General features: G+C 44.7%; 2 protein-coding genes across 4 annotated transcripts in view; one reads left to right on the forward strand and one right to left on the reverse strand.

Annotated features, from left to right (window-relative positions):
- Positions 1-15,136, reverse strand: part of GSR (glutathione-disulfide reductase) — a 49,031-nt gene extending 33,895 nt beyond the window's left edge. Inside the window, 2 exon segments of the mRNA XM_055334671.1 lie at positions 14,750-14,902; positions 14,904-15,136. Coding sequence (XP_055190646.1) covers positions 14,750-14,902; positions 14,904-15,035 — 285 coding nt within the window. The 5' untranslated portion in view covers positions 15,036-15,136.
- The window catches only part of UBXN8 (UBX domain protein 8), a 101,992-nt gene that overhangs the window by 44,719 nt on the left and 34,220 nt on the right, over positions 1-23,053 (forward strand). The window lies entirely within an intron of this gene.

Below are 23,053 nucleotides of genomic sequence, written 5' to 3' on the forward strand. Positions count from 1 at the left end.
GTTACTTAAGACAATTAAAAAAAAAAAAAACTTTGGGACATGCTTTTACTTCTAAGGGCCAAGATGGCCTGACTTTCATTGGTGCCAAATGTTATGACTAACTTTGGTTTACTTTTTAGAAGTTTCTGCATTTTTTGCCTTCTAAAACATTTTAACTTGCAACCATTCATTCATTCAGAAATATTGACCAAGGGGATCCCTGGGTGGCTCAGCGGTTTAGCACCTGCCTTTGGCCCAGGGCGCGATCCTGGAGTCCCGGGATCAAGTCCCACGTTGGGCTCCTGGCATGAAGCCTGCTTCTCCCTCCTCCTGTGTCTCTGCCTCTCTCTCTCTCTCTCATAAATAAATAAAATAAATCTTTAAAAAAAAAAGACGTATTGATCAAGCATTCATTCACTTGTGTCAGGCATTATGTAAAACAAAGCCCTCAATAGGTATAGTTAGTCCCTGTTCTCATGGAACCTACAGTTCCAGAGTCTCAGCCTATCCAAGATGTTAACTCAAGGGGCAACAGCAGCAGAATCACTCCAATCCCTAAAATTTCATGGTGTTTTTTTCCTTAATATTTATTTTAGAAAGAAAGAGAGAGAGAGAGAACAAGTGGGAGAGGGAGAGAGAATCTCAAGCAGACTCCATGCTGAGCCTGGAGCCTGACCTGGGGCTCAATCTTATGACTGAGATCATGACCTGAGCCAAAATCAATACGGGCCCACGGGAAGGGAGCTAGAAGCGGCGGGTGGTCGACCTGAAGGTGACGGTGATGAGCCTCCACTGCCCGTCTCGGGTGGCCTCCCCCCCACCCCCCCCCCGCCACCGTCAGTTAGCCTCTCCTGACCCCTGCAAGGAAGGCCCGGGCCAGCCTCAGCTCCAAAGGGCCATTGCGGACACCATCGACTCCCCGGGCCTCCCAAGAATCAGATGCTTAACCAATTGTGCCATCCAGGAGCCCCCATTCCCTACAATTTTGAAGCCTTGGGCTAGAAATTTTGAGGGAAAGGATAATTGTGACCTTTTTGGGCCAAGGAGACCACAGTATACTTTGGGTCTGTGAGTGGGGCTATAATGGAAAAGAAACCCATGACCTTGAAATATAACTCGCCCTGAGGTGCCTAGGTGGGTCAGTTGTTTAAGTGGCTGACTTGATTTCAGTTCAAATCATGATCTTGGGGTCCTGGGATAAAGACTTGTGTTCAGCTCCCCACTCAGCATGGAGTCTGTTTTTCTCCCTCTCTCTCTGCTTGCTCTCTCTCAAATAATCTTAAAGAGAGAGAGAGAGATTGAGAGGAGATACAACTCGCCCTATTTTGGCAGCTCCTATTAATAGGCCTCCAGGGCTTTCCACTGGTTTTACAAGCCTAGTTACACTTCGGCACAACACAACTGATGGCCAGTTGTGAGGATGAAAACAGCTTTTAGTTATCAAACGAGCTGAGGACGCCAGGGGTGGAAAGCTCTGTACGGTCATGTTCAACCTTATTCCTCTCTAGCTGACAAGTGCCTTAGGTCATCAGAAAGAACACAAGCATAGAGTCAGACAGACATGAGTTTGAATCCCAACCTTCCCTCCCATTTACTGGCTGTTGGTGGGTAAGTTTCTAAATCTTTGAGCTCAGTTTCTTAAGTCCATAAAATGGGAATGGTAATATATAATAGAGGTTTTGAGAAGATGAGAGATAATGCAAATAAAGCACCTCTTTTCTCATTTATAATAGATCTGACGATGAGATTGACTCCCCTGAATTATTTCTGCACTCTGCTAGATCCCCAAGCTCACAAAAGGCTTACTGAAAAGAAAGGAGATAAACGTCCCTGGTGGCTGGCTCCCTTTAGGAATGAATCAACTGGATGGCATAAAGCTTGCCTCCCAGGCTGGCACACCACAATGATGGGTTCTCAGGACACTGACTCTCCAAGGGCGCACACAGCCGATAAGACCTGAAACAACACTCGCCACCTGGCAAATTTCCCTTCAGAGCCCTCATTCCCTAGGGGGACATTAACTAACGATAAGCCTTAGAGACAAGTTTCTCGAACTCCTGAGTACACCCAATGCCAGAAACACTCCGGTAGCTTTGTCTCCTTTGCAATCTGACAATCCGTCTCTAAGAACTCCCTGTCCCGACCTGGTGTTCAGAATCCTGTTCCATCGGCCTGCCAGCATCCGCTCACAGTAAAGACGGGCCTCTCCCAACAGGGACAGAACGTGTAAGAGTCCGATGATACATGTGGCAGCATTCAGGCACTTTACCATTTTTATAGGCTGGGCCCTCTCACCTTCAGTTCAGCTGAAATTAAGTAAAAACTTCCCATTGCCCATGTTGGTGGTAAAACAAGGGTTTGTTCCATTGACAACTGCACCTGTCAAGAATGCCACCTGTGCTTAACCTTAAGCTTCCTTTTGGTTACCCCTTCTGTCTCCTGTCACAGACTTGTCTTCAGATTCCTGTTTTGCATCCTACCATCTAGTTCAAGATGGATATGGGGAAGGAACACGGAGAGTCTGATGAACCAGTCATCATTCACTACCAAAACCCTATCAATTCATCAACTCATTCTTTCAGCAACTCTATACTGAATACCCACTTAATGCATGACTGACTGTCCTAGGAGTTGGAATAAGTAGGCAAGCAGAACAAAGATCTCTGTCTTTGTCAAATTTCATCAGCTTCACACCAACAGTGACTAAAGGGGGATCCCTGGGTGGCACAGCGGTTTAGCGCCTGCCTTTGGCCCAGTGCGCGGTCCTGGAGACCCGGGATCGAATCCCACGTCGGGCTCCCGGTGTGTGGAGCCTGCTTCTCCCTCTGCCTGTGTCTCTGCCTCTCTCTCTCTCTCTGTGATGACTATCATAAATTAAATAAATAAATAAATAAATAAATAAATAAACAAACAAACAGTGACTAAAGGCCCTTGGCCTGTACAACGCTGATGCCAACTCCAAAGTGTGTAAAATTTTCCAGGCCATCAAGCAATTAACTCAATTTTTTTTTTTAAAGATTTTATTTATTTATTCATGAGACACAGAGAGAGAGGCAGAGACACAGGCAGAGGGAGAAGCAGGCTCCCTGCAAGGAGCCTGAGGCAGGACTTGATCCCAGGACCCCGGGATCACGACCTGAGCCACCCAGGTGCCCCAGTTAACTCAGTTCTGACATTATCTACCTGGAGATAACATCAGCTCCCACAGATTGAGGGTTTGGTCCTTCAAGCCTGCTGGCTGCCCCTACTTCACATGTTAATCTGCAAGTCCAGCTGTCACCTGTGCTTCAGAGTAACATCTCCTACTCTCACCAAAAGAAAAAGATCTAGGATCCTATATCCTAATTTAATATCTAATGTTGTAATAACTAGTGAATAAATGGTTATCAATTATAAGGTCTTTAGTCTTTCCGCAAAATTCCTTCAACCCCACTCTATAAGAAATAGTCTGCTATGACTTGTTCAAAGTGCCTCTTATTTTTTTAAAGATTTATTTATTCGTGAAAGACACGGTGGGGGCGGGAGGGGGGGGAGAGGCAGACACAGGCAGAGGGAGAAGCAGGCTCCATGCAGGGGGCCTGACGTGGGACTCAATCCCATGTCTCCAGGATCAGGCCCTGGGCTGAAGGCAGTGCTAAACCGCTGAGCCCAAAGTGCCTCTTAGAAATAGGACCTCTGACGGATTCAGAAGCAGCCTTTCTTTTCTGGCTCTGAAGATTTAGTGGGTTCTAAGGCAGATAGCAAAGTAATATCATACTAATCCTAGTGCAAAAAATTAAACAATCAACAGTGTAAATCAAAAGACCAATTTCAACATTAGGATTTGCCTACTTCAACTAACCCCACCCTTTCTGATCACTCCTTTATTTGGCACTTACGAATATAGGTGTGCCACACTTTATGAAACTCTAAACCCAGAAAACAAATTAGGGTAACTTTCTGTTTCTGAGGGTTACCTGTCAATACTGACGGTGTATTGGGGTACCTAGGTGGGTGGCTCAGTTGGTTAAGATTCTGCCTTTGGCTCAGGTCATGATCCCAGGGTCCTAGGATGGAGCCCCATTATCAGGCTTCCTGCTCAATGGAGAGCCTGCTTCTCCCTCTGCCCTTCCCTGACTGGTTATGCGTGTGCACACTCTCTCCCTTAAAGAAGTAAAATCTTAAAAAAAAAAAAAAAAAAACCTGAAGGTGTGTGATCTCCTTTATGCAAATGTACATTTAAAAATGCACATTCAACTTAGGACATTATACTAAAATAAGGGAAATAAGTCAAATATTACATGATTCCACTTACATGAGATACCTAAAATGCTCAAATTCAGGGATGCCGGGGTGGTTCAGTGGTTGAGCATCTGCCTTCAGCTCAGGGCATGATCCCGGGATCCTGGGATTGAGTCCTGCATCAGGCTCCCTGCATGGAGCCTGCTTCTCCCTCTGCCTATGTCTCTGCCTCTCTGCCTCTCTCTCTCTCATGAATAAATAAATCAAATCTTAAAAAAAAAAAAAAAAAAGATGTCAAATTCAGGGTGCCTGGGTGGCTCAGTCCATTGAGCATCTGGCCTTCTGTTCAGGTCATGATCCCGGAGTCCCAGCATCAAGCCCCACATCAGGCTCCCTGCTCAGTGGGGAGTCTGCTTCTCCCTCCATTCCCCCACCCTGACCCAGCTCATTTTCTCTCTCACTCTCTCTCAAAATCTTTTTTTTTAAGATTTTATTAATTTATTCATGAGAGACACACACACACAGAGAGGCAGAGACACAGGCAGAGGGAGAAGCAGGCTTCATGCAGGGAGCCCGATGTGGAACTCGATCCCGGGACTCCAGGATCAGGCCCCGGGCTGAAGGCAGGCGCTAAACCACTGAGCCACTCAGGGATCCCTCTCAAATAAAATCTTATTTAAAATCTTTTTAAAAATCTTAAAAAATCTTTTAAAATCTTTAAAAAAAAAAATTCATAGAACCAAAGAATGGAATGGTGATTCCCAGGGTCTGGGCAGATGTGGGAGAGGAATGGGAAGTTATTAATCAACAGGCACAAAATTTCAGTGAAGCAGGATAAGTAAGTTCTAGGTATCCTGCTTTACCATATTGTACTGTAGTCAGCAATACTGTATTATATGCTTAAAAATCTATTAAGAGCATAGATTTCATGTTAAGTGTTCTTACCATTAAAATTTTTAAGAAGTATATTCAGCCTTATGTAGAGATACAGACATAATATCAAAGTACACACTATCACATCAAGTTAGGTTGATTTACATGTTGCTAAGTCATTGTTTTCAGCCTAGATAAATACAAACAACAGTCTACTGAGAAGCCTGTTTTTCAGACATCTTTTAAAACCCCCACCTTGGGACGCCTGGGTGGCTCAGTGGTTGACGTCAGCCTTCGGCTCAGGGCGTGATCCAGGGATCTGGGATCAAGTCCCATATTGGGCTCCTTGCAGGAGGCCTGCTTATCCCTCTGCCTGTGTCTCTACCTCAATCTGTCTCTCATGAATGAATGAATGAATGAATGAGCCCCCACCCTTTCCTGCTGGCATCTCCATTGGCACTCCAATGGCAACACCATTCACAGGGACTTTTTTTTTTTTTAAGATTTTATTTATTCATGAGAGACACAGAGAGAGAGAGGTAGAGACACAGGCAGAGGGAGAAGCAGGCTCCATGCAGGGATCCCAACGTGGGATTTGATCCCGGGTCTCCAGGATCACAACCTGGGCTGAAGGCGGCGCTAAACCACTGAGCTACCTGGGCTGCCCCATTCACAGTGACATTAATAATCAAGTCTTTACCAGGTACAAACTTCCAGTTATAAAATCAACAAGTCATGGGGATGTAATGTACAGCATGGTGACTGGAGCTAATAATAACCGTATTGCTTATTAGGAAGTTGCTAAGAGAGTAGATTTTTTTTTTTAAAGCTAATGATTTCATTTATTATTTATTTATTTATGATAGTCACACACAGAGAGAGAGAGAGAGAGAGAGGCAGAGACACAGGCAGAGGGAGAAGCAGGCTCCATGTACCGGGAGCCCGACGTGGGATTCGATCCCGGGTCTCCAGGATCGCGCCCTGGGCCAAAGGCAGGCGCCAAACCGCTGCGCCACCCAGGGATCCCTAAGAGAGTAGATCTTAAAAGCTCTTGTCACAAGAAAAAAAGATTTGTAACTATGTAGGCGACAAGCTTAACTAGACTACTGCTGGTGATCATTCCACAGTATACCCAAATCATTATGCTGTACAGCAAAACTAATACAGTGTTAGATGTCAACTATACCTCAATTAAAAAGAAAAAGAGGGATCCCTGGGTGGCGCAGCGGTTTGGCGCCTGCCTTTGGCCCAGGGCGCGATCCTGGAGACCCGGGATCGAATCCCACGTCGGGCTCCCGGTGCATGGAGCCTGCTTCTCCCTCTGCCTGTGTCTCTGCCTCTCTCTCTCTCTCTCTCTCTCTCTCTCTCTCTCATAAATAAAAAAAAAAAAAGAAAGAAAAGAAAAAGAAAACTTTTGACCGGGTAATTAACCCTTAGTACCAACTCTCATTGGTGAGAACTGCACGCGTATACCACAAGAACCCGGTTACTCCTTATCACAAAATCAGCACACTCAGCAAGAACACTGGAACATGTGCTCCCACAGGCCCTGGGGCCTAGGGAGCAGTAAATCAGAAACAACTCCTCAAGCTGATTCCTCCTGCGTCTGCGTAGGCAGAAAACTGAACCGCAGAGACAAAGCTCCCAGAAGTCTCTCATTTACCTTGGCTGTGGGCAATCTTTGCATTTCTCCTTGGTCATGAGAGAAGTATTACATTTAACTTTTTGGAGATGCCAGAAACTAGATTTGAAGGTCATCTCCTTTATTTTTTCTGCCCTTAGAAATGACTTAATTGCAATATGCAACAAGAGATCATTATCCCTACTGAATTCTAGGGAAATGTAGATGATTTCCTTCAGTTTCCCACTTTTAGCATCTAACCTAATACCCTACAACTTTTTGCCTAATGGTGAAAAAATAAAGACCAATTTAAGGGTGGAATCAGGTTATTAGAGCTACACATGCCTCTTGACTTGGTTTATTCATTAGTTTAGTAGCAATTCTGGCCTCTGTTGCTTCTTTTACTTTGAACTAAAGAAGATCAGGATATGCCACCCCAAACCGTGCTACTTTGGCATGCAGATCATTTTGAGCTAAAGATAATTAAGAGCAAAGGAGGACCTCTCTCCCTCCCCCTTTCTGCTAAAAGCAGGGCATACATTTCCCTTTGGGAAGGTATCCCTCATCCCTCTTCTGTGCCAGGATGAGGTGAACAACCTTTATCACCAAAGATGGAAAAATTAACACTGAGCTGAATCTATACAAAAAATCTTATTAAAGTGATCTTTATGGGGCACCAGTTGGGCATCTGCCTTCAGCTGAGGTCATGATCTCGGAGTCCTGGGATCAAGCTCTGAATCTGCTCCATGCTCAGCGGGGAGTCTGGTTCTCCCTCTCCGCCCCCCCCCCCTTGCATGCCACTCTCTTGCTCTCTTTCTCTTTCGCGCTCTTGCTCTCTTTCTCAAATAAATAAAATCTTTAAAAAAAGTAACCTTGGGATCCCTGGGTGGCGCAGCGGTTTGGCGCCTGCCTTTGGCCCAGGGCGTGATCCTGGAGACCCAGGATCGAATCCCACATCGGGCTCCTGGTGCATGGAGCCTGCTTCTCCCTCTGCCTGTGTCTCTGTGCCTCTCTCTCTCTCTCCCTCTGTGACTATCATAAATAAATAAATAAATAAAATTTAAAAAAAAAATAAAAATAAAAAAAGTAACCTTTATCTTTCATATGTTCCCCTCATGTATTTACCTTCCCACAATTTACTGCTACTTGGAGCCCAAACCCCCTTTCCTTTGTTAGTCACTTCTCCACAATTTATCACCCTTTGTTCTATTGGTATTAAGCTTCCAGGCCAGAGTGCTCCTTTTACCACCACCACCACCTCCCCTCTGTGATACTCTGGTGCATGTGAAATAAACTCCTACATATCTGTCTACTGTTGGTCTAATTTGCAGGCTCCAGCTACTGAACCTAAAAGGGTAGAGGAAAAGTTTTCCTCCCCTACAGAACACAATATGGGACAAAGTCATCTCATACCTGAATTTAACAGCTTAAAAAAAATTATAAAAAAAAAAAAAAAAAAAAAAACTTGGGACTCCTGGGTGGCTCAGTGGTGAGCGGCTGCCTTCAGCTCAGGGTGTGATCCCGGGGTCCTGGGATTTAGTCCCACATGGGGCTCCCCATAGGGAGCCTGCTTCTCCCTCTGGCTATGTCTCTGCCTCTCTGTCTCTCTCATGAATAAATATAATCTTTAAAAAAAATCAGTTTTTTAAATGAAAATGATTTTTCTTAAAGATTTTATTTATTTGAGAGAGAGAGAACCGGCAGGGCGGAAGGCAGAGGGAGAGGGAGAAGCAGGCTCCTCACTGAGCAGGAAGCCCAAAGCCAGGGGGAGGGGGCCCTCAATCCCAGGACCCTGGGATCCTGACCTGAGCCAAAAGCAGATGCTTAACCAACTGTCCTACCCAAGTGCCCCAAAAGGTGAACTCTTAAGAACACAAAGATGCATCACTCATCTTGAAAATGTTTATCTTCTTGAAGGGGTCTACCCTATCAGATTGCAGAAGTTTACAAAAAAAAGCCTTCTAGGAAGGAAAAGTCAGAAAATAAAGGCATACAGTCATTAGGTGTAGAGACAACCTTCAAGGGCATTCTCCACTAGCTGCTTCAGAAGCATAATAATGCAACCAGGAAATGAATGACTCTACAACCAAAGTCACTGTCATCTGACCTGCACATTTATGCAGAATTTACCAGATTCGTCCCAATGCTTCATACTGTCCCTTCTTCCTATGAAGACCCTGCCACTGTGTCTGGCTCACATTACACCAAAACCAGAATGGAGCTCTTTTTTAAAAATACATCTGCTTTGCTTCACACCACACCTACTAAATCAGGAGCTATATAGTGAAGACCTATGTGGTAGATCCTTAACTGTTTTTGGAGTAAATGCTGTCTGGTTCCTAAGAAGGAAGTTAAGAAGGCCCCTCCCCTGAAGTAAAGAATAATGCTTAAACAGGTTCATCAAGTCACAGTTTACTCCATACTAATACACCAAAACTATAGTTTCTGATGGCCGGGCCCATCAGTTCCCTAGGTTACAGTATGCTTGGTTTGTTTTCAACCATATTTTAGCTGACACTCACTCTGCTCCTCCGTAAAGTAAGGGTGCTGAACCAGAACAATGCTTCCCAAATTCCTACAAGGATCTGAGTCCAATCCTAAATGAAATGAAAATAACATGGTCCATGTAGTGTTTCATAAAGCTAAAAGTATTGGGGCGCCCGGGTGGCTCAGTCAGTTAAGCATCTGCCTTTGGCTCCGGTCAAGATCCCACAGCAAGGAGTCTGCTTCTCCCTTTCCCTCTGCTTGTGACGTTTTTTTTTTTCTCTCTCGAAATCTTAAAAAAAAAAAAAAAAAAGTATTCAATTTCAAGAACTGTCCTTTACTTGAAATTATAAGCCTCCTACTTATTAATACATCATTTTTTATTTTGAAAAAGACAGTAATAGGGAAACCTGGGTGGCTCAGGGGCTGAGAGTCTGCCTTCTGTTCAGGGTGAGATCCTGGAGTCCCGGGATCAAGTCCTGCATCGAGCTCCCTGAGGGGAGCCTGCTTCTCTCTCTGCCTGTGTCTCTGCCTGTCTCTCTCAAGAATAAATAAGATCCTTAAAAAAAATTTTTTTTAATAAAATAAATAGGGACGCCTGGGTGGCTCAGCGGTTGAGCATCTGCCTTTGACTCAGGGTGTGATCCTGCAGTCCTGAGAGTCCCGCATTGGGCTCCCCACAGGGAGCCTGCTTCTCCCTCTGCCTGTGTCTCTGCCTGTCTCTCTGTGTCTCTCATGAATAAATAAAATCTTTAAAAAATAAAAATATAAATAAATAAGACAGTGATAGAAAAAAAATTTTTTTTAAGATTTTATTTGGGCAGCCCGAGTGGCTCAGGGGTTTAGCACCACCTTCAGCCCAGGGTGTGATTCTGGAGACCTGGGATCGAGTCCCACGTCAGGCTCCCTGCATGGAGCCTGCTTCTTCCTCTGCCTGTGTCTCTGCCTCTCTGTGTGTGTGTGTATTCTCATGAATAAATAAATAAAATCTAAAAAAAAAAATTTATGTATTTATTCCTGAGAGACAGAGAGAGCGTGAGAGAGAGGCAGGGACACAGGCAGAGGACACAGGCAGAGGGAGAAGCAGGCTCCACACAGGGAGCCCGAATTGGGACTCGATCTCGGGGTCTCCAGGCTCATGCCCTGGGCTAAAGGCAGCGCTAAATCCCTGAGCCACCCAGGCTGCCCAGAAAAAAAAATCTTTTTTAAAGATTTTATTTATTTATTCATGAGAAACACAGGGAGAGAGAGGCAGAGACACAGGCAGAGGGAGAAGCAGGCTCTATGCAGGGAGCCTGATGTGGGACTTGATCCTAGGACTCCAGCATTACATCCTGGGCTGAAGGCAGGCACTAAACTGCTGAGCCACCCAGGCATCCCCTCCCAGAAAAAAAAAATTTTTTTTTTTCCAGAAAAAATTTTTAATAACCACTCCACTAGGGGCACCTGGGTGGCTCAGTGATTGAGTGCCTTTGGCTCCGGTCATGATCCCAGGGTCCTAGGATCAAGTCCCATATCAGGCTCCCATGGGGAGCCTGCTTCTCCCTCTGCCTGTGTCTCTCTCTGCCTCTCACGAATAAATAAAATCCTAAAAAAAAAAAAAAAAAAGACCACTACTCTAAAAAAACTAAGTCAGCAAGCTTATGTTAGTGCTTCTATCTTCAAAAAAGACTGTAGTCAATCTGGATTATTGGCTCTCCAAAATCACTTCCAGCTCTATCACTCCATGAGTCTAAACTTCCACGGAGGAAGGTTTACAACAGACCAAAAAACAAAGCAAAACAAAAACAAACAAACAAACAACCCTAAAAACAAGAACTTGGTCTTTATTTTTTTTAAAGACTTTGATTTTTTTTTTTATTTAGTTATGATAGTCACAGAGAGAGAGAGAGAGAGAGAGAGAGAGAGAGGCAGAGACACAGGCAGAGGGAGAAGCAGGCTCCATGCACCGGAAGCCCGACGTGGGATTCGATCCCGGGTCTCCAGGATCGCGCCCTGGGCCAAAGGCAGGCGCCAAACCGCTGCGCCACCCAGGGATCCCCAAGAACTTGGTCTTTAAAAAAAAAAAAAACTATTACAAAAATATTGCATGGAAAACTTAGAAACTACAGATAACAAGTAAGCTCCACAAGGACAGGAATTTGTTTGTTGCCATGATTCTAGCATCTAAAAAAGTACCTGAAAAAAAAAAAAGTACCTGTATACCTGGCATAAGAATTAGTAAATGAGCAAACAAAAATAAAACAAAAACAAAACACTGGGCACCTGGTGGCTCAGTCAATTGAGCGTCTGCCTTCAGCTCGGGTTGCGGTCTCAGGGTCCTGGGATCCAGCCCCATATAGGGATCCCTGCTCCGTGGGGAGTCTGCTTCTCCTTCTCCCTTTCTTTCTCCCTCTGCTCCTCCCCCTGGCTGTGCACTCTCTCTCTCAAATAAATAAATTAATTAAATATTAAAAAAAGAAAACAAAAACACAATCCCATTAACTACTGGAAGACTTTAATTTGAATCTTCAAGGTGAATTCACCCACAGCAACTTAAAATATTCACCACGGTCCAGAATCAAAATATTTTATTTAGGAAAAAAAAAATGGTCAAACTATCAATACTAAAGAAACTTCTATTTGATTTCCCCAAAGGACAGCTCTCAATAGTACTATCACAAAACCACTTTTATTGATGCACTCCTCCAACTCAAAACCCCTTCCACACAATTGACTTCATTTTTTTTAAGGTAAGCTCTACACCCAATGTGGGGTTTAAACTCACACCCCAAGATCAAGAGTCACATGCTCTATGGACTGAGCCAGCCAAGCACCCTTAGAAACTTCATATTTTTAACACAACCAACCCATCACCTCCCCCTATCTTACTTCTTTAAGAGACACCCCTATTCCAGTCAAATCCGATTACACAACATACTCTGCCTCTGACCCTACCCTATCAAAACATGGTATTCATTCCATTCAAGTTCAGAAGGATACTCTCTCCTTCACAGAACCATCCATCCCGTGGTAACCAGGCAGAAAAGATGATTCCAACACTCTCGACTACTTTGTTTACTATTGCAGCAATTAACACAGACCATCTCACTTTGGAGGTGACGTCACATTTTGCTCCCACACCATACTGCAAATTCCCTGTGGGAGGGGATCTTTGCCTTATATATGTTCGTATCTACCCTTTTCTATCCGCCAGCCTCAATCCAAGTACTTAGCACTTAGAATACAGGAAATGAGGACTCGAACAAATGAAATGTGTTTCAGAAGGCCTATGTTCCCTATACCAGCTTGTAAATCACTGGATATCATAAGTTTGATATTGCAACTAGTGATAGCCTAGATAATTGGAATTTTTTTTTTTAAGATCTTATTTATTTGAGAGAGAGAAATGGAGACAGTGGCAGAGATACCAAGAGAGGAAGAGCAGGGAGGCGGGAGAAGCAGGCTCCCCACTGCGCAGGGAGCCTGTGGGGCCAGATCACAGAACTGCAAGATCATGACCTGAGCTGAAGGCAGATGCTCAATCAACTGAGCCACCCAGGTGCCCCAGATAATTGGAGTTCTTAAATCTAAATTCTGGTCTTATTGATTGTAATATATTCTCTGATATTCAACACATACCTACACCCTTCCTTGTAATTCAACACCAAAAGCCAATTTGAAAAGAACCCCAATGGAATGTCATAAAGATGTGAAATAGGGGATTTCCTCAAGATACCAATGCTCACAGGAAAACAAAAGTTGCTGTAGCAGAATGAAACAAGCAAGGCCAGGCACTGTATAAGGAAGCAGTAAATGGCTGGCTGTCCAAACCTGTCCTTCACTCGCTCTCAGAAGTAATTTACCTCTTAGTGAATTCATATTCCTAACAAGTACCTAAAAATGACGCCAGCCCCTTCTCTTGATTAATATCAGTGGAACCAGACAATGATGATGGATGCCACAAACAGATCATGATATAATGCACAAGGTGGAAAACTGAGAAAAGAGGTACAGGGGGGCCTGGCTGGCTCAGTCAGTAGAGCATGTGACTCGATCTTGGGGTTATAAATTCGAGCCTCACGTTGGGTGTAGAGATTACTTAAAAAATAAAATCTGAAAAAAAAAAAGACAAAGAAAAGTAAAGGAATAGAAAGAAGTCATCAAGTGCTCTCACAAGCTGCCCAGGGGGACCCCTCAATCTGCTTTCTGCAGACACAAGACTTCTAGTGGAGGTATGCACTAAGATGTCAAGGTGCAAGTTGATCATTACCAGGGATTTTTTCCTTTCCTCCTTTCTACTCCCACTTTCATTTTGAATTTGAAAAATAAGTACTGGACAATGGAGTCAGCCCTTTCACAAACTGTCAATTCTGAGTTTGATTCATTACACGTATGGTTATTGAGCAAGATATTTTGTTAAGATGATAAGAGGTGCACAAACACAGGAACCCATCCCTGCCCTTAAGGAGTTCCCAATTTGGTATAAACACCAGTTTCCAAAATAATTTGGAGAACCCTTCCCAATTCCAGGTTAGTCTTGGACACAGAATTTTAATGTTAACAGCAAGTACCTCACCCAAGTCTTGTGATAGAAAAGGTCACACCAATAACATGGGAACAAAAAATTTTTTTTAAATGATGGGGATTCTTGGGGCAGCCTGGGTGGCTCAGCGGTTGAGTGCCGCCTTCAGCCCAGGGTATGATCCTGGAAACCCAGGATCGAGTCCCAGGTCAGGCTCCCTGCGTGGAGCCCGCTTCTCCCTCTGCCTGTGTCTCTGCCTCTCTCTGTGTGTGTGTCTTTCATGAATAAATAAATAAAAATCTTTAAAAATAAATAAATGTGATGAGGTTTCTCAATCGTTAAGATTTACGACCCTCTTTTTTGGAAGCAGTTTTAAAACCCGCTCTCGTCCGCCCCCCCCCCCCCAAAAAAAAAAGAAAAGACTTAACAAAAAACAAAGAAACAAACGAACGTCTGAGAATTCAGTAACTCCTACTCTGGAGTAACCTACAGTCCGTGATTATCAACGTTGGCTGCGATCAGAACCCCTGTGGAGCTTCTAAACCTCCCAAAGCCCAGGCTGCACCTCGGGCCAGTGAAATCAGAAGCCACGGGAGTGGAACCCACAGCAGAATTTTTCCAACTCCTCAGGTGCTCCGAATTCGCAAGGCAAGGGTGAGAACCACTACTGTAAAATCACTCTGCCCCTGAAACTGAAAGGAGAGGATCAGGATTCGCATCTCTCAAGGGCATGTCCCCCGTTCCGCTCCCCAACACCCGGACCCCCGAGGCCGGCTGCAATTCTTCCACGGGCAGTTCTGCTCCACGGATCTGGGGGTGCGATCAAGGGGGGATTACGGTGCCCTTCCCACTGGAGGAGGAAGGATGCGGGGAAGTTCTGTTAGATGCACCCCCTACGGTTAAGGCTGCACCCGGGCTTAGCTCCGGGGCCCCACCAAGGAGCCGGTCTCCTCTACCCCGGCCGGGAGCCCGCCCGCCGCCGCGGACCGACGGACCGCGCCAGGCAAAGAGCACGGGCAGCCCGCACCGGGCGGAGACAAAGCCGGGCTGCGGGGCCCCGTACTCACGCATGTGCCGCCCAGCTTGTGGCTCTCCACCACGGCGGCCCGGGCGCCCAGCTCCGCCGCCCTGCGCGCGCTGGCCAGCCCGCCCGAGCCGCCGCCGATCACCAAGTAGTCGAACGAGGCCGCGGCGGCGGGCGGCGGGCGCTGCGGCTGCGGGCTCCTGCCTGCAGGCCATGGCGCGGGAGAGCGCGCGGGTGGGCCGCTGCCGCGGGAAGCCGGGGAAGGCGCGCGCCGCCGGCCGCCAGCTCGGCCCCGCGCTCGCGCCCAGGGCCCGGGGCAGCAGGGCCATGCACGCGGAAGTGCGCGCAGGGGAGCGGCCCGCGGGCGCTCCGGGGAGGGGGTGCGCGGGCCCCGGGCGAGCGCAGCCTCACGGTGACTAAGCACCCGGCTGGGCGCGGGGGGAGGGGGCAGGGCCGGGGAGGGGCTCCCGGGCCGCGGCCCCGCGGGCGCCGAGGGGGACCCGCCCCCACCCCGCCCTCTGAGCGCCCGCGGGCCGGCCCTGCCCACACCCAGCGGCGGCGCGGACTCCTCCGCCTTCACCCCGCACCTGGGACCTCGCGTCCCACCCGCATCAACCCGATGTAGGTTTCCGAAGGCCGCCGGGCGCGGGAGGGTGAAAGCCCTGCTTTGGTCTCCCCCCGGTCCCCCCGCCTTTTCCTGAGCTGGTAGGCACCTTGGGAGTTGCCAGTGGCGCCAACGTCTGGATGAAGGGAGGTTTGCCCTTCATCCTTTTGGAAGGTGATGTTTCTCAAAGTGTGATCCGCACACTATACCCGGATTGCTGATTCCTGCGCCTTAATCCAGATCTACTGAGTTAAATTGGACTCTCTTGGTGCCGAACCCCAGCAATCCATGCTTTAAACAATTCTCTAGCCTTCAGGTGACTGTAGAGCACATTTAGACTGGGAAACATTTGGAATAAATGTTTCTGTGACCCCCAAGTTAAGCAGAAAGGTAGGGTAGAGATGGAGACCAAAGGCATTTTATTCCCAAACAATTGAGACGAGTGTTGTTTTATGTATGTATGAGATCACAGAGGAAGTGGGAGAAGCAAACTCCCCACTGAGCGGAGGAATTGGAAGGCCAGGGCTTAACCCACTGAGCCACCCAGGTGCACCTCGAGCGTCCTTTTCGAATATCTGGAACTGGCAACTGCATACACAACAGAAGAATGGGCTTCGAATTTGTGTGATGATAGTCCACCCTTTGCAGGAATATGACCCAGCCCATCACCCACAGGCTGAGAGCCCTCAACTGGAGGCCCAGGAATGAAAGTCCGTGTCCAGAGAAACTCACCCAGCACCTTGAAGCAGAATGGGAACTAACTACACTCCAGTTAAAATGGCATCAGCTTTCTTTCTTTTCTTTTTCTTTCTTTTTCTTTCTTTCTTTCTTTCTTTCTTTCTTTCTTTCTTTCTTTCTTTTTAAAATATTTTATTTATTCATGAGACACAGAGAGTGACAGAGACATAGGCAAAGGGAGAAGCAGGCTCCCTTGAGGAGTCTGATAGGGGACTTGATCCTAGGACCAGAGGATCACAACCTGAGCCAAAGACAAATGCTCGACCCCTGAGCCACCCACGCACTCCTCCATTTTATTTTTTAAGGTTCTTAAAATCCTGCTTAAAAAGTAAGATAGGGGAAGAAGGGAAAGTTCCTCCAGTACAAATCCATGTAATAAATGTAGAAGGAGCAACAGTTAGGAAAGTCACCATTTTGCAACTATCATAGTGATAAGTGTGTCATTAAACATCAGTGAATATTAAAGCCACTTGGGTGAAAATTTGACAGTCTTAGAATATGTCTCCACAGATTACTATTGATCACAAAGGGAGGAAAGCAACTTTACAGGGGTCCAGACACTGTCATACCCAAGTGATTGAAGTTGAATATTGTCACTAATGAGACTGTCATAGTGTGCTCTGTGATGTGATTCACTAAGAAGCACACAACTTCACTTATGTAGTATTCCTGCTGGAAATCCCTAATCTGAATCTATTTTTTTTTTTAAGATTCTATTTATTTATTCCTGAGAAACACAGAGAGAGAGAATGGCAGAGACACAGGCAGAGGGAGAAGCAGGCTCCATGCGGGGAGCCCGACACGGGACTCGATTCCAGGTCTCCAGGATCACGCCCTGGACCGAAGGTGGCGCTAAACCGCTGAGCCACTGGGGCTGCCCCCTAATCTGAATCTAATCACGAGGTAAGGTTCAGAAAAACCCACACTGAGGAGAATTTTACAAACAACTAGCCTTATTCTTTAAAAAAAAAAAATGTTAATGTCTTGGGGCACCTATGTGGCTCAGTCAGTTGAGTGTCCCCCCTCTTGGTTTCAGCTCAGGTCATGATCTCACGGGTCCTGGGATTGAGCCCCACCATGGGTTCCATGCTCCACTGGGGAGTCTGCTTAAAGATTCTCTTCCTCTGCGCCCCCCCCCTTCAAATAATAGTTTTTTTTTTTTTTCAAATAATAGTTTTAAAAAGTAAAAAAAAAAAAAAAAGAAAGAAGAAAGAAAGAAAAAAAAACTAGCAATGTCTTGAAAATAAAGCAAGGCAAAGGATCTATTCCAGGTTAAAGAATATTGAAGAGGGGCTCCGTGGGTGGCTCAGCGATTTAGCGCCTGCCTTCAGCCCCGGGCGTGGTCCTGGAGATCCGGAATCGAGTCCCCTCGGGCTCCCTGCGTGGAGCCTGCTTCTCCCTCTCCCTCTCCCTCTGCCTGTGTCTCTGTCTCTGTCTCTCTCTCTCTCTCTCTCTCTCTCTGTGCCTCTCATGAATAAATAAATAAAATCTTAAAAAAAAAAGAATATTGAAGAAATATGAGAAATAAAGACCAGGCTTGATCCTGGATGGCATTCTGAATTGGGGAAAATTCACTATAAAGAATAGTTGGTGATATCTGAAGTGTGGCCTATATAATATATCCTGATACTACATCGATGCAAAATTTCTTCCTGTGATCATTGTACTGTGGTTATGTGAGACAATATCCTTGTTTCTTAGGAGATACACACCGGAGTATTTAGGAGTCACTGAAGTATTTAGGGGAGTCAAGAGTCTGGAATCCCTGGGTGGCTCAACGGTTTGGTGCCTGCCTTTGGCCCAGGGCGCTATCCTGGAGTCCCGGGATGGAGTCCCACATCGGGCTCCTGGCACGGAGCTCGCTTCTCTCTCTGCCTCTCTGTGTGTGTGTGTGTGTGTGTGTGTGTATCATAAATAAATAAATAAATAAATAAATAAATAAATAAATAAATAAATACATAAATAAATAAATACATAAATAAATAAATAAATAAATAGATCTTTTAAAAAAAAAAGGAGTCAAGAGTCTGAGAAACTTGGATTCATTTCCTGCCACAGACATTATCCTAATCACTTCTTCAATTGTGAAATGGGAAGGCTGGCAAAAAGGAGGTAGGAATGTCAAATAAAGAGGATAACTTTGTAGGAAATGAGTCCGTAGGGGTAGGATAATGAGTGGATAGATACATCAGTAGAGGAGTACAGATTGACTGGACTGTAGGAAATTTGAAAAAGGGGTAATGGGAGTTCTGTGGAGTCCTGGAAAGTCTTGCTTGTACCCAGGCTAAGGTGTTTAGACATTAGTCCAGAGGCCATAAGTAGTTGCTGAAAATTTCTGAGATATCTTTCCCTGGAAATATCTGACATGAACTGGAGATGGTAAAATTGACTATATAGGAGCCCAAGGCCGTTTTGAGAACAGATAGGAAGAAACAGATTGGACAGGTATAACTAAGTGAAGGTTGGAGGGAGGGTACAATAGTCAAGGATGACAAGTTTTGAACCAGGAAATATGAGAGAAAGATGACACCATAAAACTACACAAAGAAGATGAAAGGAGGTAAAGTCTATATAAATCCTTGCTAGTTGTAAAGGAGGAAAGAATCTTTTGCCATCTAATTACATAAACCTATGCAGTATGTTGAAACTAAAGATTTATAAGGTATTGTTTGGGACTAAAATGTTTTATTTTCATATAAGTGTTTTTACCTTTTGGTTCTTTTTTTTTTTTTCTTTTTTTTTTAATTTTTATTTATTTATGATAGTCACACACAGAGAGAGAGAGAGGCAGAGACACAGGCAGAGGGAGAAGCAGGCTCCATGCACCGGGAGCCCGACGTGGGATTCGATCCGGGGTCTCCAGAATCACGCCCTGGGCCAAAGGCAGGCGCCAAACCACTGCACCACCCAGGGATCCCTACCTTTTGGTTCTGACTTACATGGGAAGGGGAACAGGTAGCCATATCCCAAGCACTTGAAGATTACAGACAGTTTCTAAGTTTTCTTCAAAGAAAAAAATTATCAGCTATACTAAAAATATAGTCAAGGTAGTTAATAAGAGGTAGATTTAGGATATTAAATGCTGAAAATGGAGGCAACTCGATGGCTTATTAGGAAAAGCATGTGACTCTTGGTCTCTGGGTCTTGAGTTTGAGTCCCATGTTTGGTGTAGAGATCAATAAATAAACTAAACAAACTTTTAAAATGATGAGAATTGGGGATCCCTGGGTGGCTCAGCAGTTTGGCTCCTGCCTTTGGCCCAGGGCATGATCCTGGAGACCCGGGATCGAGTCCCATGTCAGGCTCCCAGCATGGAGCCTGCTTCTCCCTCCTCCTGTGTCTCTGCCTCTCTCTCTCTCTCTCTCTCTCTCTCTCTCTCTCTCTCTCTCATAAATAAATAAATAAATAAATAAATAAATAAATAAATATTTTTAAAAATTAGTTTTTCTTTAAAAAAAAATAAAAAATAAAAAATGATGAGAATGGGGCAGCCCGGGTGGCTCAGTGGTTTAGTGCCACCTTCGGCCCAGGGCGTGATCCTGGAGACCAGGGATCCAGTCCTACATTGGGCTCCCCGCAGGGTGCCTGCTTCTCCCTCTGCCTGTGTCTCTGCCTCTTTCTCTCTCTTGTCTCTCATGAATAAATAAACAAAATATTTTTAAAAATTTTTTAAAAAAAGACAAGAATGAAAACTAAGTTATTTTGTGAAAAATAGCAGAACCCCAAGCAATTACTTCATCTCTTAATAATTTCATCATTGAATTTTTCTTTGAACATTAGAAAACTTAGGTTATTTACACCAAGACACTGTGAAATATTTGTCAAAATAATAAACCAATAATTAGGGACCCCTGGGTGGCTCAGCGGTTGAGCATCTGCCTTTGGCTCAGGGCATGATACTGAAGACCTGGGATTGAGTCCCATATCGGGCTCCCTGCATGGTGCCTGCTTCTCTCTCTGCCTGTGTCTCTGCCTCTCTCTGTGTGTCTCTCTCAGGAATAAGGAAATAAAATCTTTTAAAAAAATAAAAATTATTTAAAAAATAAACCAACAACTAACATATAAATAAGTACTATGCTTAAGAGCTTTATTAGGTGTAATGCTAAGAACTTTATGTTATCTCTTCCTCAACCTAAGAAATAAATACCATTATTATCTCCATTGTATAGATGGAAAGACTGAGGTTCAGAGAAGATAAATAGCCTGTACAAGACTACACCGCTGGTAAACGGTAGAGCTGGAATTCAAATCTAGAGTCATTTTTTTTTAATTTTATTTATTTATGATAGGCACACAGTGAGAGAGAGAGAGAGAGAGAGAGAGAGGCAGAGACACAGGCAGAGGGAGAAGCAGGCTCCATGCACCGGGAGCCCGACGTGGGATTCGATCCCGGGTCTCCAGGATCGCGCCCTGGGCCAAAGGCAGGCGCCAAACCGCTGCGCCACCCAGGGATCCCCAAATCTAGAGTCCTAACTCTGAAGTCTATTCTCTTAACAATTACCGGAGAGAAACCATTATAGATAGTGTCCTATGGTAAAAACTAAAGAAGCCAATATTCTTTCATGGTATTTTGTGTAGGAGAAAATGTCAAATATCATTTTTTATCTCTTCATTTACCTATTTTTAAAAACCACTGAGGGACACCTGGGTGGCTCAGTGGTTAAGCTTTTGCCTTAGGCTCAGGGTGTGATCCTGGAATCCCAGGATCAAGTCCCACATTAGGCTCCCTCCACGGAGTCTGCTTCTCCCTCTGCCTATGTCTCTGCTTCTCTCTCTCTCTCTCTCTCTCTCTCTGTCTCTGTCTCTCATGAATAAATAAAATCTTTTTAAAAAATTGAGAATTTACATACATAAAATTTACCAGCTGTACGTGGGTACAAGTGAATGATTTTTTAAATTCCAGTATGATTAACATAGTTATATTAGTTTCAATGATGCATATATGTATACGTATATATGCATATTTACATATTTATAGTGATTCAACAATTCCATACATTACTCAATACTCATCATAATCTTAATCCCTATCACCTATTTCATTCATTCCCCTACCCTACTCCCCTCTGGTAACCATCAGTTTGTTCCCTAGAATTAAGAGTCTGTTTTTTGGTCTCTTTTTCCTTTGTTCATTTTTTCTTGGTTTCTTAAATTCCCCATATGACTAAAATTGTATGGCATTTGTCTTTCTCCGAATGACTTATTTCACTTAACATTATACCCCCCCCCTTTTTTTTAATGTAGCCTCTTTCTCCTTCTGCATTCTCTCTATAGTATAATTTGTAGGAAATGTATTCATGACTCATCAGTGACTAATTTATATCACAACTTTGTGTTATTTGAGGTTACAGATCAAGAGCTATTATACTAGTTGGAAGGTGGTAATAGTACTTTTATAAACAATCTGAGAAGTCTGTACAGGAAATAATGGTATACAAAGAATCTTGCACAACCAGGTTGCTCAATGACATGCATTTCTTATGATGCATATGTAAAGATAATTGCAGGGGATCCCTGGGTGGCGCAGCGGTTTGGCGCCTGCCTTTGGCCCAGGGCGCGATCCTGGAGACCCGGGATCAAGTCCCACGTCGGGCTCCCGGTGCATGGAGCCTGCTTCTCCCTCTGCCTGTGTCTCTGCCTCTCTCTCTCTCACTGTGTGCCTATCATAAATAAATAAAAATTAAAAAAATATTTAAAAAAAAATAAAGATAATTGCAGTCACTTATGAGGATAAAAATAATATGAGGAAGGAATAAAACAAATATTACTAGTTACACAATTTCAGTGTGTAATACTGAGGAAAGGATAAATCATGAAGAGATAGAGAATAGCTGTAACTGAAAGTGAGATTAACAAAAAGAATTTTACAGTAAGCAGAAGGAATCTTTCTGACAAGAACAGCAAGTCTGCTTTGTGGGGAACTTGGACACTATTTCAGAAGACAAATCTAGGGGGAAATCACACATGCACTCAATAGCTCTTTCACCCTTTGAATCTCTACTTAATTGTGTTAGCAATGTATTTTGAAAGAAGATGGGGGAGATCATAAAAAGCTTTAGCAATAGGGTGCCTGAGTGCCTCAGCGGTTGAGCATCTGCCTTCAGCTCAGGGCACCATCCTGGAGTCCTGGGATGGAGTCCCACATTGGGCTTCCAGCATGGAGCCTGCTTCTCCCTCTGCCTTGTCTCTGCCTCTCTCTCTCTCTCTCTCTCTGTGTGTGTCTCTCATGAATAAATAAAATCTTTAACAACAACAACAACAACAACAAATTTCTTTAGAAATGTCCCTTTATCTCTAAACCCCCAAGATATGTGTTGGTAATCATCCTCCAAGCACCTGGCCCACCTACATACATCTGAAGGGTCTCATGACTCAGGTTTTATTAGATGGTAATAAGTGACCTTTTCCCAACAATAGCTAGCCCCCTCAAGGTCCTGGAAATCTTGCTTCCAAAATTCCTTAGAGAGTATACTATCCTCAAACCCCTCCCAATTCCCAGGTGTATAATCAGTCACCCCTCACAAGCCCCGGGCAGGAGCTCTTCCTGCCCACGGGTCCTGCCCCGTGCTTTAATAAAACCACCATTTTGCACCAAAGAAATCTTTCTTGAGGGAGACAGAACATAAAGACTCCTAACTCTGGGAAATGAACTAGGGGTGGTAGAAGGGGAGGAGGGCGGAGGGTGGGGGTGAATGGGTGACGGGCACTGAGGGGGGCACTTGACAGGATGAGCACTGGGTGTTATTCTGTATGTTGGCAAATTGAACACCAATAAAAAATAAATTTATTATTAAAAAAAAAGAATTCTAAAAAAAAAAAAAAGAATTCTTTCTTGGTCATTGGCTCTTGACCTCATCCCACTAAACCTCACTTATATTCCAAAACTACATCAGTACTACTTAGGTAATCTGCTTGATAGACCCCTGCCATCGCCTAAAGGAAAGTAATCTTGCAATAACCAACCTATTTTTTGCCTAGAATAACTTCATTATTCTCTCTTCCTCT

This window comes from Nyctereutes procyonoides, unplaced genomic scaffold, assembly GCF_905146905.1.
Source record: "Nyctereutes procyonoides isolate TBG_1078 unplaced genomic scaffold, NYPRO_anot_genome, whole genome shotgun sequence".
Lineage (NCBI taxonomy): Eukaryota > Metazoa > Chordata > Mammalia > Carnivora > Canidae > Nyctereutes > Nyctereutes procyonoides.